Genomic DNA, 17,754 nt, shown 5'->3' on the forward strand with positions numbered 1-17,754 from the left:
TTTTTTAATTTCGTTCAAATTAAGAATAATAGCTACTGGTTTAATCTTTTTAATTTGATATACTTCTTTGGTGTAATAGTAAACTAACCGGATTCCTTTATTTTTGCTACGGTCTTCGTCGCGGTCGTACCTCTCCTGAGAAAATTACATTTTTTCTCCGTCATTTGGCGCGCTAGCTCAGATTGTATTTTATCTTTATGTGTAATCATAATTCATGTTTTTTGCTCTTCTCTGTAGAGGAGATTGCTAGGTGTTTAAGTTTTATATTCTTATCTGTTTTACTTGTGAATGTCGCACTCGATATTGTTTATTAAACTATGTTGCTATTTATAAGATTAAACTCCAAGATTTTACTCCGTCTGCGAATTATATATTGTTTCCTTTTTATTTCACTAGATAACCTTGCGACGTTGGACAAGAGCCATGCAGCTCTTCAAACAGTATAAACGATAGAACATATCATAGACAAATAATTATATTTCATAATGTTTACTTTGTAGACCTTCAATTTGACCCCCTAGAGCGTCCATGCGCTACTTACAAACGAAATGATAAATGAAGATCATCGATAGTTACTGTAACATAAACGCTGATGGATTGATTGTGAGCAGACATGTGTGCCTATCGATCGATTAGTTTCTACCCAAACGCGGCCCCAAGATGCTCTTATGAACGATTATGTTTAATGCCCTTTAAAAATGTTAAGTGTTTAGCTTATGATATCCTATCGTTTAAAATGTAGTCCTTTTTTTCTACCTATACATTATAATAGATGAGTTCGAATAAGAACTCCGACAGTACCCGTTATTGGACCCGTTAGAGGAATCAAATACTTTTGTTGATGATTACATAACTCAAAAGCCGGTAACTAGCTTTCGCTCTCGACAGTCGATTTTTCTTCCGCTTTCTAAAACGGCGTCCAAAGTCAAATACGAAAGATTAATTTAATAATATTCAATAAGCGTTGTTTGATTAACAAAAGAGTAATCTGTGGCGGCATCTAACACAAATACGAACCTCTCGTCGAGCTGATTTCAATCACCATCATTCATTATTCACTCACTTCCCTTTGCATTTGCCGAAGTATATTCGCCAGTTTTGTTTTGTTTAACTTTCATATTTCAAACTCCTCGAGAGGAAGTACGATACAATACTTGTTATAATTGAATTGATTTCAAGTTTTATGTTCGTGTTTTTGTTAAATGGTAGAATTGATTTGCGTTCATTAAAGCATTTACTTAACTTTGACCCAATTAGGCAATTCACGTAAAGTATTCTCTGTATCTTTAAATTTATAAGTATGGTGTGCGTGTTCCTCGAAAGCAATTTAAAAAAGGTATTATTATTCATTGGGTAAATAAACTGAGGTTTTATGTATCAGAGTAGCACGAAGCGTAGCACTCTCGAGAGTATTTTTTGTTATCATTAGTTGACGTGAAATAACACTTCTACGTTGTATCGTGATCCAAAAAAATAAATTGTGTGAAAAATTACGATGATTACATCTAATAATGGACGTCGGACTTGTTTGATGGTTAATGTCAGAGATTGGCATCATTAAGCGAAATGATAGTGACCTAGAAGGGAAAGAAATTTATTTTATTTACTGATGATTGACTATTTTAATTACATTGTAATGTTACACCAATGTTTTCTATCTATATAACATTGAAATGTATATATTTGAAACAGTGTATCTTTATTTATAAAACCGAAAGGTCATATTTAAATGTTATCTCTTAATAAACAACTTATATTATTGCAATTTTATATCAGGCGACACTAAAAGTAATGAGACATTCTGTTATCAAACCAGATACGCGGCCCATTAAAAGATATTTCTCATTGCTAGGTATGACGATAAAGGTTAAAGTACTTCTGATGCTTATTTCAAAGGTTCCGATAGCCACGGTAGTACTTTAGCATTTACAGTAAATAGTATTTGCTTAACGAAATATTATTTGCAAAGTAAATGATTGTCATAATTTATTCAAAAAAGGTATTCTTTAAATTATTTCAGACGATAAAACATGACGGTATATAAATCTTTGTTGCGAGCTTCGAGGTCAGAAAATAAAAGAGACATTCAATTTAAAATCTTATTTTTAAAACTTTAAACAAACTCGTCAGTCATCACGATTTTTACATTCGAAAATACAAACCCTTCGTCAAGTCGAGAGAGATTTGACATGTTCGTGCCACTGTATGCGTTCGATGACTGTCCCTTTTGCCATATCATGCAATTAAAACGGTCCATCGACAGACAGTAAGCAGATGCCCATCACTTTTATCAAATACATTAAACTGAGCGCTCGTTTCACGATTTCGTTTTTCGTTTTTTCATTCCCATAAAACCCTCTCCCGACTTAGATAACGCGTAATGCGTTGGCTTCTGAAGAATAATTAAAAGTCCATTTTTATATTTACTTCGATTATAACACTCAGATGGAACGCTAATTAAGAATTCGAATGTTCATTACGATTCCAAAAATGGTTTTGTTATCGGGTAGGTATATATCATTATAAGAACTGGTTGATTGCATGTCGAATTACCGGCGAACTGTTTTTTAGTCTCTTTTGTTTCGGAGATTTTGATTGGTTACATTTCGTTTTGTTCAAAGAGAATTCTGCACAATTATTTAAGTTAATTTACCTTTTTTTAAAAAAAATGCGATGCTTTTCGTAAAACTCCCATTCAAGTCAAATTGCTTGTCCAAATCCACTATCTCTTTGGAATTTATATTTTAGGGAAAAATGTGAACCCTTGACGGTTCTTTATTATGCCTTAGTGCGGATTTAATGATCCGGTTCTCTTATGAAGACGGCCGAAGACCTTAAGAATAGGTCGTTTTATGTAAGAGTGAATCTTCATCTTCCTGAGCAGGATAAAACCGCAAAATGGAGCTAAAGGCTAACTTTAGTAGCATTTTGCGGTCAGATACACTTCTAGTTTCGTAAATTATATCCTAGCTGCTACCGTAGTTCCAGTTTATTGACTTATGCTATCACTGTAAATCGTATTTTTGATTTTAATTGTGTGTATGTGAATTTTACTATTATTACTTAAGTTTTCTTTAGAATTGTATGATATATATATATTGTTTTCCACCTTTTTATGTTTGATCAAAATTATATTAAACTGTTGTGTTTTCATATTAAAGAAGATTATAATAATATTGAAAAGGCGTATTAAGAGGCGTTGTAATATTTTTTATGTACATAAATTGAAACTTAATCTCAGAGACAATATTACTTTCGTATACATTGTAAGAAAATAAAGGAAAAAGCGGATAAAAATTTATATTACACATACGTTCATAGTATTATGGACTTTATTAGATACTGTACTGTGAATGGTGTCTTCTTTTATCTCCTCGTCGAACTGCGAAAGGAATGTTGGGATCTTGTTAACTGTTTCTCATATATTTAATTGTAAATTAAATCGATTTTATTTAATGTAACCTTTTATTTGTTCACAGTTCGCGGCACCACGACCTGGCGGGGAGTCATCGTGTTTGCAGGGCCCCGACTGTTTTATGGTGAGGATTGTTTTTTATTTCTGATCCAATACAGTTTACAAAATAATAACTCATTTTTAATACCAATTAATTTTAGCATAAAATTATAAATTATAGTTAGGCGCGGCTATTGCCTCTTGCTATAAATACATTTTAAAATAAATTATATTTTAATTCATCGAGAACCATTCACTAAATTAAGAAAAAAAAATCGATTTAAAAGTGTTGTGCATGATATTACGTAATAATTATACAGAATATTACTTTTTACGTTCGCCCGTTATAATAAAATTTTATCTTTGAATTTCCGTCCAATAATATGATTTTACAGTCACGCCTATATCTTCTTTGGTTTAATGGTGGAATTAAATGTTTGAGTGCACGCTTTAACATTAAACACATTTCAATTAAACATACACTATCGTAATATATATTATTTACTTTGCTTATACTTAAAATATATCTACGATACAATCGTACTACATTGAACTAGCATCAGCTTTGTAACGTGTTATTGAGCAGGATGCAACGCACATTTGAATCGAGTTTACGATAATGTTGTGTATGAAAAGGTTGTCGAACCAAGTTGCACTCAAGCGTGAAACCTTAAACTATGTTGTAATGAAATTACTTGCTAAAATCAATAAAATTACCACTTCAAAGACTCCGCGGATTCTAGGCGACAGGACATTTTGTCAATACCAGTAATTAATAACCACGGTTCAACCCGTTCTCATAATTATTAAAGCTTACCGAGGCGAGAGTGGGCGTCAAGTTAACGTCAACTCCAACTAATGAGTATTTCAAATGACAAATGCTGCATTTCTGTTAGCCATCTTTCTCAGTTAGTCGAGATGTGTCTCTTGTTAGATATGATTGGAATTTTCGTTATTGATTTAATTGGTGGAACATCAAATTAAAAAAGTTTAACATTAAGTCTTTTAAATATTTATCAGATTTTAAATTTATATTTTACATTTATGGTTAATTCATTAGAAAATATTTAAACCAATTATTATATTTAAATTAATGGTAGTTTATTAGTTTTATGATAGGACCATTAAATTGGATTTCATTGTTGCAGTGCTGGGAAAATTGTGAACTACTCCAATCGAACTTCCAAGTTTGGGGTGCTGTTTGTGATGAAAAAGATATTTGCGTAAGTAATCTCTTCATTAATCTTGTATGTTTCAGTTTCAATAAAATTAGAGACTTAATTTTCCTTTCTTTCTACAGTTCCCCGGCTGTAAGGTTGCTTGTGAATTTCACACCGAAGTAGCGCGAGCATCACAAACGCAACCAGTTATCCACACCAAGGGTGAGGGCGTAATGAGAGTTAGTGGAGCTTTAGCTCGCTGGCCACCACCTGCACCTCGAGCGGCTTCTCGTCCAGTTCCTCTCGTTTACGTAGTAATGCGTCGAGCTGCAGAAGGCCCCTGGAGGCAAATCATTCAAACTCAAGCTTTAGCGACCAGAGTCCCATCTAATAATGAAGGGGCTCTCCTTCGTGTACTTGTTGTAGATCCACAAGGACTAGTAACAATCTATAGTCCAGACGAAACATGGGTAGCTCATGATACGAACACCTCAAACCATGATGAACATAAATGGATCTTAAAAGAAATATCACTTATTCATCAAAAAGTTCTTGTGATTGGAGAAATCGCCTGGGAACCTAGAATAGCCCGAGGTGTTTATCTTGTTACATGGGAAGTTGACGGAGGAGGTCTAAAAGGAAATTTGTTCACTGATTCTACTCGAGTAACTTTATCTTTATGGCCAGACACAATTTACCACATTCAGGTAGAACTTGTGTCCCGAACACCGGGAGTTGATAATGAAAAATCTGAAACCATGACTATCGACACGAGTCACGCTCAACGTGTTTCAACTGAAAGTGTACAAGACGTTGAAGTTAGTGAAGGAGATCGGCTTATGTCTGTATTAGTTAGCTCAATGCGCGGTGAACGTGTACCAGAACGAGCCCCAGATTCAGAACTAGTGTTGGGATGTCTTTCAGCTATGATTGCTTTTGGTTTAGCCGTACTTGCTGCAATTGTATGGAGGCGAAGACGACGAGGTACCTTTCCAGGAACCAACGTATATGTTGGATCTTCTTCAGTTCTTAAACGAAAGTTAGTGGAAGATTTCGTTCCCGCACCACATTGCTTTCAACCAGTGATTTCACCAGAAACCCCAACCAATGGAGCCGCATCACGGGATGTGGTTGTGTGACGTCATAGTTTTGACATGCTGTCGTTTGAAGACCGCGTTTTCAGTTCCTAAAGTTGTCGGACAAAACTTTCGCATAAAATAATTGATTATAGTGCAGTGGAAAAATGGATTTAAGAATGTGATACAATTATATAAGTTGTGCCAGTGAAAGCAAAAATGGCAATAGATTTCTTTAAGAACGATTATTTTTCGTTAATTATTATTAACATTACACTTGATAATCGGACGAACTTTAAAAGTCATTGTACATGCTAAAATCAAATTATCTATATTATGATTTTTGGTACGTAGATTTAGGCCAATTGTAAATTAAAAATGTACTTTTAAGTGTATTTATGAATCACAAGTAAGATAAACACCAGATATGTTAGTATTGTAAATATTACGAAAACATGGTAAACCATAATTTTCTAATTATTAATTGATTTTAATGTGCTGTAAATATATGTGTCATAAGGAGCAATTTTCATGAATAAAATTAGTGATAAGGTGTTTTTATCCATTCTGAGATATATCTGAAAATGTATTCCTAAATTGTTTGCAGTCTTTTAAACTATATTTGTGAAAGTGCAATAACGTAAATGTTGCCGTTTAACCTTCATTTGTACTGAAAACACATCTCATAGACTTATAAAATAATAAAAATATTTTTACAGCTAGTCCTTATCAGTTTAGTTATAGTTCGTAGATATATTATATTTTAATCTAATTGCGAATATTACTTCTCCTTATTCTAGAAACTTTACGACTTCTTCAGCAATAATGATACATGTATGTATTTGTAAATATTTGAAGCATTTATTGTAAAAACTGACAGAGAAATTATATTTTTCTTGGACGTAAACAGATATTTCTAAATGTTAATAAATGAAATTATCCGTATTTTAATCGAAAATTACGTGATTTTTGTTCGAAAAGTAGATATTAATAAGGTCAACATTAAATTCTCATGTAATAATTGTTAAATCATGATGTAGTCAGATTTGTTTAAAGTTCATGTTAGCTTATACAGTGTACTTAAAACTTTAGTTTGTTGTAGGGCATAACATAAAAGCCAAACGTTTTTTTGAGCTGTTAACAATTAATATATTTTGGTTTATTGATGACCAAAATTATATAGTATAAGTTAGATGCTTAGTTAAATTTATTTATTTTTGTGATTAATTTCGTACCTTCATTCGAATTTGTAAATAAATATTACTTGCTATATTGACGCAGCTAAAATTTAACAAGTATGAATAAATATGTCTGCCAAATTACATAACGTTTTATTTATACAATGACTGGTTTCAAATCTTAAATTTAATTTTAAGCTCTAAACGATTTAAAAAAAAACATAATAGAGCCCCTTTAATTTGTAGAGATTTGCTGCATCGTCGAATTCAATAAAAGCGATAATTCCTAGAAAGCTTTTAAATAAACATTAACTCACTGATACAAAGGGTTCATTGGTCGGCCGATGATTCGACTGAGACTCGAATAAAACCGTACCATTGTCTAGGGATTAACGTCAACAAAATTTTTGTCAACAGGCGCTTGATCAAACAAAAAGATTTGTGCGTCAAGTTACCCTTAGGACCTCTTTACTTTCAATATTGAAAACACCTCAACCATACAAATGAAACTGTTTGCTGTTACGGAATTTTTACTTAATTTTTTTCCTCTCATCCCATTACCTGAGAATGTCATTAAACTAATCTTGTAAGTAGCTACCTACGTGATAATTTAAAAAAAAAGGTTATTCAAACATGCAAATGTGAAGGGAGTTCTATGTAAATAACGTGTAAATCGGAGATAGCTGTGGAGTTTGAACCATAATAGTCTGTATTCATGTTCGCTTCATCATAAATCAAGTCCTTAGATTAGATAATATGGGCTTTTTGTTTTCACGTTGCTCGAAACGAATCCAAACGGTATATATCTTTTAGACAGTTAAGATATTGCTCATTAGTACGGACTTTTAGTTTCATTATAAGTTTTTAATACTAAAAAAAATATATATTTATCAAATGTACGATTGTTGTGAGATGGGGCAATTTATTTTAGTTACCCATTTTATTCTTGGCCCGCGGTTCCAGTATAAAGCATAGGCTCATAAATAACAGGGAAAATAGAAGGTGAACGCTTCCACGAGTATCCTTTTGGGAGCGGCCAAAGCATTCTTTTAAGATTTATTACAGAACTTGAGCACATTTCTTATTCCTTATGTACTTACTTCGCGTCCGATAGAGTCATGAATTTGGTCATTTCTTTCAACGTTCGTGCACTTTCAAACTTCTCTAATGATTTGATTTGGCATTGACTAATTCATTTGACGTAAGAGATGTAGTACGTACCTACACCTAAAATCACTATATATATTCAATTGTTTTCTTTCAGAATAATCAAATAAATAGTTTTATTTCCGTAAAACTTACTTAAAGTAATTCCCAGAAGTAATAAACGTTATAAAAATATTATAATCGAAATCTGATTGAATTTAAGATAAGAATAACACACACTAGAAGCCTCAGGATTCGACGATTACGGACCTTTCCTTAGATAAGGCAGATATAAAATGCAATCGATATATTTTATGTCAATTTTATCTTAATTGCTGGTGCATGGCGGTATAGAACAGCCTTACTTGTTAACGTTTGTCGATTGCCTGAGAAACGGTCTAGCTGAGTATCGAGGCAGGTTACGAAATTTATTTATTAGACAGCGAATGAAATACTCGGTATTTTGAAGACTAGAGTTCGTGATTGTATCAGTGCATTTAAATGGAATAAATAAATTATTGTTTGTTTATATATTCGCGATACAATTAGTATTAAATTATATTTATAGGAATTTGCTAATATTTTCTAAATATAACAGACGCTTAAAAAAATACACACATTTTTTTCTATTATCGTCACACACATAATTGTAATTTATATGATTCACATAAACTTAACATTTCTTAATATAATTAATTATATATTAACATTGTTTGGCAAAGAGTAGTAAGAAGAGATGAATGCGTTAAAATTATCTTCCATATTTGCATGTTTTTTGTACTTTTATTATAAAATGAATTTAAATGAAATAACAAAATAAAATCACTATTATATTCTATACATTAACGTAACTAAACGTATATTAATTATATATTACTATATAAGACAAAATATTACATCGTTGGGGATTTTAATGAATGAAACCGAGAGTTGAAAAATTTATGCACTGTCCTACCTACATCTAGGATAAATGTGTACCGCAACCGGTTCCCTGCAAGAGATTGTAATACTTTATCTAACGTCATCTCAGAATACCGATTGGACGACGGAAATTCGCATTACGCAATTACAGCAAGAAATAGCAACTGTCTAGATGGAAATTTTCTAGTGACAAGTGGATTAAATACCAAGGTTCCGAGACATAAAAGTAAGAAAGTCATCAGACAACAGCCAGAGGGCGGTACAGGCGATAATTTTATTACAATTTCAATATTATTAATATACAAACGCTTCTAGGTATAAAAAGGGCTAACGAATATGCGGTAGACTTAAATTTTCACGAGTAAATTGTTACATTAGCAGCCTGTAAATTTTTCACTGCTGGGCTAAGGCCTCCTCCCTCATTGAGGAGAAGGTTTGGAGCATATTCCACCACGCTGCTCCAATGCGGGTTGGTGGAATACACATGTGGCAGAATTTCGTTGAAATTAGACACAGACAGGTTGCCTCACGATGTTTCAACACAAATTAAGCAAATAAAATTCAGTGGTGCCTGCTCCACTAACCACTGGGCCATCTCGGCTCTTATTAAATTGTTATATGGAAATAATTATTTATAATGAAATGGTTTCGCTTCATTATAATCTTTTAAGATACTTTGCGTAAGACTTTTTCAAGTAATATAATAACATATTCGCTGTTCATGTTGATATGTGATAATACCCATACCTAACTATTATTTAACATTTAATACAGTTAACATACTCATAACTATTAATAATTGGATCTCCATACTGGTAATACTTGTTGTTGCGTAAAAATAAAGAAATAATAATAATACTGTAAAAACATGCAAAACATTTGTTTGGAATTACTTAAAATATTTAAAATACTAATTACGGAACACATTGTGTAAAATAAGATTAAAATTTTATTACACTATCAAGCGGGCGTTAATAAAAGATTTTTAACAACCAAAGTTTCGCATGCTTATTATATTATACACGTTATTTTTTTTACATTCTGACTTTATTTTTAACTAATGTTTCGACCCGGCTTCCCATGGGCGAAATTTATTAATAAAGAAATTCTTATAATATTAACAAATGTTACCTTGTCTATTGTCTATTGCATATAATATTTAATGAAACAAGTGAAAAGCTTAATCATAATTGTTAGATGTGGAAGCCTGCCTTGGGTAGGTAGGAACCCTAGGAGTCCAGGTCTTTATCTTCTGGCCAATATCAAAAATTAGTTTGTAATAAAATATTCACAATAGTTTACTTTTTTTTTATAATAGTCGCAGACATATTATTCTATAAAACAGTCATACCACTGTTTCATTTTCATTATAGCTTCTAGAAAGCATGCTATAAAAGTACCTACAATGTTGCATTTTAGCAGAAAAGCGTCTAATTACTTTCACGAAGTTTAATTTAATCTGTTCGCTATCGAGAACGAAACGGCCAATCCCCGAGGGAGCCATGCGCCCGCGCAGGTAATAGGCGGCTGTCAGCGTGTGGGCGATCGCTAAACATCACCTTGTAAATACTGGTAAATATTTGTCTTCAAGTAATTACTGTAATTGTTCACTCCGCTCCGTTCTGCGAGACGTTGATACGTAGGCAGTTTGAAAGGTTTATTGAATGAATTTAAAGGGATTTGCTTTATTTTGTCTTTTAGCATGTTTATCCATAACAACAATAAGATATCTATAACTATCTTTATAATAGAAATAGTAATATTAAAAGAACGTTTTTGCATTAACTCGGACTGATAAATTTTGAGATTAGTTCGTTAAGAAAACACTTCAACATTATATTTAGTACAAATGTCACCTTCAAACGGTAAACGTCACTACAGTTCTATTCAACTCCACACTAAAACCATGAGCACATTAATATCACACGACGATTATATATAATTTAATCGTGGAACTGGGATTTAAGCCGCAAATCTACTACTCACTAAATCCGACCATAAGCTTATGAATAAACTCTTAACGTTATCTACCTTCCTCGCTTGACTCGAATCAACAAATCTTGAGAAACAATATTCTGACTTATATTAAAAATGCAAATGTGTGTTTATTTATCTGTTTGTGCCTTTATGTGAAAATCATGAAATTTTGCATATACCTTGATAGTTGTAGAGAAAATGACAGTGTATCTAGCACCTGACTATACCCGCACTAACCCGCGGGCGGCATTTTTAAATATAATAGCATAGATTTGGAATACTTATATTGGTGATAAGTGATATCTGATACGCTCATTGAAAAAAAATTCGTAATTATTATTTATTTGTTACAAGAATCATCTATGTCGTCTTTGTTGAGGTTTGTGTACTGAATTTCTGGATTTTGTTTGTGTATTTTGGTTTATTCCTTAAACTGGATTTAGTAAACTAAAGTATCACTTTATAGTTCCGATCCGACTACGATCGAGTAACGTGTCCGTAGTGTGCATCAAAGATGTTGTAATATATCTAGCGAAATTAAACAAAGCAGCTCAAAAACACCAACAATTAATTCTTCGCATAGATTTTTTCCTTTTTTTTAGACTGTGACTTATAATGAATTATGATTAATTACACCGTTGTGGACTTTTAGTAGATATTTGTAAATATATACAAAAATTTGCAGCAATACTAATTATTCTTGTAGTTTAATTTGAAGGGTGACCGAGCCAGTGTAACTACAGGCACGAGGGACATAACATGTTAGTCCCCAAGATTGTTGGCGCATTGATTTCGTAAGGAATGGTTAATATTACTTTCAGTCCCCATGTCTACTGGCGGTGGTGAATTTTTACCTGGTTATGGAGTCCCTTTAACCAATATACTTGTAGCTGTTATAGATTGTTGTTTTTTTTTACTTTGCTCGCTGTGAAGTATTCAAACTGGCTATTTTCTCCGCTAAGCTATATCAAAGAAGATGACAATATTTAACATACTATATAGGTATAATCTAATTTATATATATATAATAATATATTACAATGTTAAAATTCCATGTTGAGGTTAGATTAGATTTTGAAGTTAAGAAACTTTATTGTTATTATATTAATTAAAAAAAAAATTATATTATTAAAATTTCTTCGTATATTAACTTTTAAATGGAAGTATTATTTATACTGAAAATTATGTTAAAAACGAGGAATAGTGAGATATTGCTAATATACTAAGATTTTCGTATTACCTTAGTAGTTGTACACATGAACATTTTATTTTATAATTAATAAAAATAATAATCACAGATATATTAAAGTAGGTTATTAGTTAAATACGGGTTGATCTCATGGCAAAGGGGATTAGGTATTTCTTTCAACCAACTAACACTAAGATATGGTACAAATCCCCACAGAGCGGTAAAACTGCCTTTTTATCGAATAAATATCGATATTTATCGGAATAGTTTTACTATTCGTGTTATATATAAAAATAGATCAATTTATTATTCGATATATTTTTGATAATACAGTTAAACTATTTTTTATAACGTATTTACTAAATCAAAAAATGACATATGATTCATTTTTCTTAATGTTTTCTTATCTTTTTGTCAGGCCTTACATACTATGTTTAATATTGAAATCCAGATCTCAACCAGATCTTGAGGTCACTAGTTTTAAAACTTTTGTATTCAGTGTGATCTTAATTATATATTATATGAATCTTTTTTAAATAAATAAATATTGAACATCACATATATTATTCTGATCCCAATGTAAGTAGCTAAAGCACTTGTGTTATGGAAGATCAGAAGTAACGACTGTACCACAAACACCCAGAGCCAAGATAACATAGAAAACTAATGAACTTTAACATCGACTCGGCTGAGAATCGAACCCGGGACCTCGGAGTGGCGTACCCATGAAAACCGGTGTATACACTACTCGCTACTCGACCACGGAGGTCGTCAAATTTGGATAAGGGTAGGAAATGTTATTTTTGAGATATTCATAAACATTGTTTAGCTCTTTTCTTTGTATGGCAAATGAGGACAAGCTTTTAAGTTGTTCTGTAAAACACATATTTATATAAAAGTGGAAATTGAACCCAAGACAACGCAGGCAAGTAAGTGTGACATTAGTACATTCAAGAAATATTTGAGTTTAATTGATTGACATTGTTATTGGTTAAACTATTAAATATGCAATATCGTTTTAAAATACATTACATTATGACCAACAGGTGGCGCTGATCGGCCGCTAATTACTACGGTTACAAACAACCGGTTATAATAATTAGAGATGGGCGGAGTGGGCGTTGCCTCACTGGCTGGTGTTAAGGCGTGGTCGCTTTTCGGTGATGCCAATTCATGTTTAATTTAACAAGCGATCGAGTATCACGAGATCAGCGTAGGGCCACGATGAAAACCTTTTAATGTATTAAGATCATCCTAAAAGATTAATTACATCGTCCTTTTAAAATAATTATGATAATGAGAAGTTATAAGGCCTTACATGGTGTAGATAAAAATCTAGTTGTTATACGATAATAAAATCTTCAAAGAAAGAACAAACAAAAGTATTTTGATTTATAAAAGTAAGGAAATATGTCAATTTAATATTATGTTAAATAAAAACAAAAAGTCCGCTCTTGTCTTTGTTTCAATGAACAAAAGCTCAATTAGTTTTCAATGCGCGTGCGCAATTCGTGTTTAACTGTGGTGCGTGACCAACGACACCAGCGAAAAGATACAGTTACATGCCATCAAGTTCTTGTAATTTGTATATTTGATCCAATATCAAATTCCAACGAATAAGTTGGTCGCCAACATTTGTTGAGGTACAACTTTGTAATTATCATCGTTAAGAAATCTTTTTTTATAAATTGAATATAAATCTTTATTGAAATTTATTTCCATTCTTTGCTAATTAATAATATTATCTTTAAAAGGATCTATTGTTGAAATTTTGTGATTGTGATAAATATAACTTAACGGAACAATGAGTTGGAAGAAAAATTTATTCAAATAAACAATTTTGTAAGCGATAGGTACATGTCGGCCTATAAAAGACTTCTCTAATTCACTTGCAGGTCCTATCACGGACTTTTTTGTGAAATGTTCGTGAAGTTGTGAGTTTTATTGCCTACGTGAGGAGTTACTAGATGGTCCGTAAACAGTCGTATCTTACAAATTGAATGTCGAAATAAATTACGTACTTACTTATGAATACAAAATATTTAAACGTAACTTTAACTCACACGACTTTTATCTTCCTCTTAAGATATTGATTGACTTTGCTCAGAAGTTAATTAATAGCTCAATGGTTGGTATAGGTACACTGCGCTATTACATGTTCTACATAGGCTAGAATTTGAGAGCTGTTGAAGCGGAAATTCAGTCAAGAGGATATTACTATTAATATATTCGGTATGAATCAATTTTAGTAAATGATTTCGATAATGTCTAAATACAATCTGTTTTAATAAATAAAATAAACATTTTTTTTTTGCTTTAAAATTTTTTATTTTTATTACTTTATAAATACTGAATTACGTGACACTCGTGAACTCTCTTGATTAAGGCAGTCAAGTAAAGTAACAGGCGTCTAATAACTTAACCCCTACATATACTAGATGCAACGGAATCTTGCAATTAAATTTTCAGCCACAAGCAAACTTCATAATATATTTGTAAATATTATTTTCTTTATTTATTTAAATAAAGTATTTCTTGATATTTAATATTTATTTATTTTATTACACAATATGTTACTGATTAATATTCTCGCTGCTATGCCACAATACCTACATAAATGTAAATTACAATTGTAATTTGCAATGTACATTTAACTATGTAGGCAAATGTGAGTACTTAACATCATCAGGATAATTCGCCAGTTTACCTACACTTAAAAAATGTATTATTTAATATCTGTAGTTTTTACTTTTATTTTAATAATATAATATACATAATTTGTTGAACATATTATACCACTTTACCTTAAATAACGCTTTAAATTTTTTGGGTATTACAGCATACAAAAACTGCGTTCTAGTGAGGATAACAGACTTGTAGCACCCTGCAGCCGGACACAAGCTTACAGTAACTCTTTTACTGCGACAACCGTCAATCTTTGGAATGCACTACCCAATGATATTCGGCAGTCTTAATCCTTGCCCATATTCAAGCATCGTTTGATAAACTATTATCTGTCCAAATCTCAATAATATATGCAAGTATGAAATAATATGTAGTTTATAATGATGTATATGTTACTGTAAAATATCGAACTAAGGTAAATCTTAGGTTTTACTAGAAAATCTTAAGATTTACCGTAGTTCGAGCTTTTACAGTAACATATATATGTTACTGTAAAAGCTCGAACTACGGTATATATATATATTTTGATTTAAAATATATCTTATATTATTATATGTGTATTATTCGGATGTAGTTATGTAAAGTTTATTATTATACTTTAATATAAGTATTCTTAAATTATAGTTATTTTATCTTTTTTCTATCTGTACTTACCTGTTTTCGTTTTAAGCTTCTATCTAATAATTCTACACAATAATTGTAATCATATATCTACTCAATAATTGTTGTGTAATACGTGTTGTATAATAAAATAATTTAAAAAAAAAATGCGATTACTTGTAACGAGATTGTATTTATTTCATATTGTAATGAATATTGTATTTTCTAAAAAGAAAAAAAAACAAAATACAATCAACGCATTACTTATTCATTTTCTTTATTGCTTTATTATTTCATCTGGCAGTTAAATTATCCACTTTTGTCTCATAAATATTTTAAAAGAAAATTTGAATATAAATTAGAATCAATTATCATTAACGCCAAAAGCAAAGATCGGGACAGATAAAACACATAACTAAATCGCGATTTACATCTCGTTCTGCCCACGTATTTTTCACTATTGCCTACAGATCGTATCAACCTTAGATCAAGAAAATCAATGGAAGTTACACGTATCCCTATATAAATAATTAGTAAAAAGTAATGTTTATTTTAAAAGCGCATTAATAACCACAATTTATCAATATTTACAAAATACAGATAAAATAAATAATTGTGCTGAATTAAGTCAGTTTTTAGAAAGTCCACTGAATTAAAAAATCTTAAGTACGTTTTTTTTTTTTAAATTATACGAATTCCTATTTTGAATTTGATGGCATTTCTAACGCAATATAACTGTCTCTATAAGTTCTTAGGTATCAATAATAATTGGCATATCTGTAAACCAGTATACGGTAGATCATTTAATTTTCTTAATAATTTTCTATCGGAGTCCGCCCGAGGCGCTCTATGCCGGTCTAGCTCGGTATCGTTTTATGCTTTTTCCTTATACTGTATAATCAATCTTTCTATACAGATACAGAGGCCTGAATGCAGTATATGGTAACAATTCAGAGTAATAAAGATTTTTTTTTATGAAAATATCATGTCAAATCAATGAGCGCTGGTTAATTTTAAATTGATTTGAGCAATTACTTAAAATTCTTTCTAATGTCAATATTAGTGTAAATTTAAATATATCCATATAATAATATTGATTTCACCATTGTGACGTCTAGAATTGTAACAAGACGAAATTACATTAAGCGCCATTTCCTACATTAATTTTGTTGCATCTTCGAGTACCTTATACTGTATCCATAATCTGAATCAGTTGCGGCTATGGTGATTTATAGGCCGTAGCCAACGTACTAACTAACATTCTGTCTAACAACTAATACAGGCTCTGCTGTTACCACGGCGATCGATCCTATTATATTCTATAAGTTAAAATATATACAATCTATGCATAATGAAACTGCAACCGTGACTCTGTAGAAGGATAATTGCTGAAGGATTTATAAACAATTGCTTTATATGGAGTAGGCATTCACATTGTTTGTTTTGTTTTTTGCTTAGGTCTTAAATTTGGTAAGAAAATATATATAATATATCCTGACTGTAAGTAGTATTTAAATCAAGATTTCAAATTCAATTTAGCTTACTAATAGTAGAATATTCTACAATGCGTAATTAAGATGCTACAGTTTGTTTAACTACCCATAAAAATAAGGCTACGAATAACTGATAGTAGGGAATATATTTTAAGATAATATATATACCAATGTTTCAATATAACGATGTAAACGTCAAACAGTAAATTTCTTATGTATCTTGTGCCTGTAGTTAAACTGGTTTAAACCGGAAACCTGCAATACAAGAAATTACGGCTCTACCTAAAAGTATTGTTTAGGGGGTGATTAGTTAAACAATAATCCTTTCGAATGTCATATCAATGACGACAGTAAGAGGTAAATCAGAGTTTAACTAGACACTCGATAAACTACATTTATATATAAGGCTGTTAATGTTTGCAGTACAATAAGTGTTGAGTGGGCGGTACTTACCTAGACGGGCATGCACAGAGCTCTGTACCAGTACTTATCAGTCAAACCACAATAACGAGAGGCTCAGTAGGAACTAATCGACCTACAAAACTTTGACTATTCGCGTTTAGCACCCTTGAAAATAAAGCACTTACTAATGACTGCTCATTAAAAGAAATCTTCAAATCATAGAATTTAAATCTATATTTTAAGCCTTTCTTAATTATTCAACTTTTATAATGACAGGTTTGGTTATCGGTCACGTTATTTTTAAGAATATACATTATTTTACTTCTATCTAAGTAATGACATACAAAAGTAGACTGAGTCTTGTTTCGTGTAAGCATGTTTCGCCTTCCAAGTTGTGTCCAAGTGGCGCCATATATGTACAACATACTCATAAATTCACACATTCACATATATACATATAATAAAAGCGATAG

General features: G+C 31.4%; 1 protein-coding gene across 1 annotated transcript in view; it reads left to right on the forward strand.

Moving 5' to 3' along the window:
* The window catches only part of LOC125068877, a 44,711-nt gene extending 37,780 nt beyond the window's left edge, over positions 1–6,931 (forward strand). Inside the window, exons 4-6 of the mRNA XM_047678234.1 lie at positions 3,480–3,539; positions 4,603–4,677; positions 4,755–6,931. Of these exons, the coding sequence (XP_047534190.1) occupies positions 3,480–3,539; positions 4,603–4,677; positions 4,755–5,753 (1,134 nt within the window). The 3' untranslated portion in view covers positions 5,754–6,931. The remainder of the gene's footprint in view (positions 1–3,479; positions 3,540–4,602; positions 4,678–4,754) is intronic.
* Positions 6,932–17,754: the final 10,823 nt, after the last annotated feature.

This window comes from Vanessa atalanta, chromosome 14, assembly GCF_905147765.1.
Source record: "Vanessa atalanta chromosome 14, ilVanAtal1.2, whole genome shotgun sequence".
Classification (NCBI taxonomy): Eukaryota; Metazoa; Arthropoda; class Insecta; order Lepidoptera; family Nymphalidae; genus Vanessa; species Vanessa atalanta.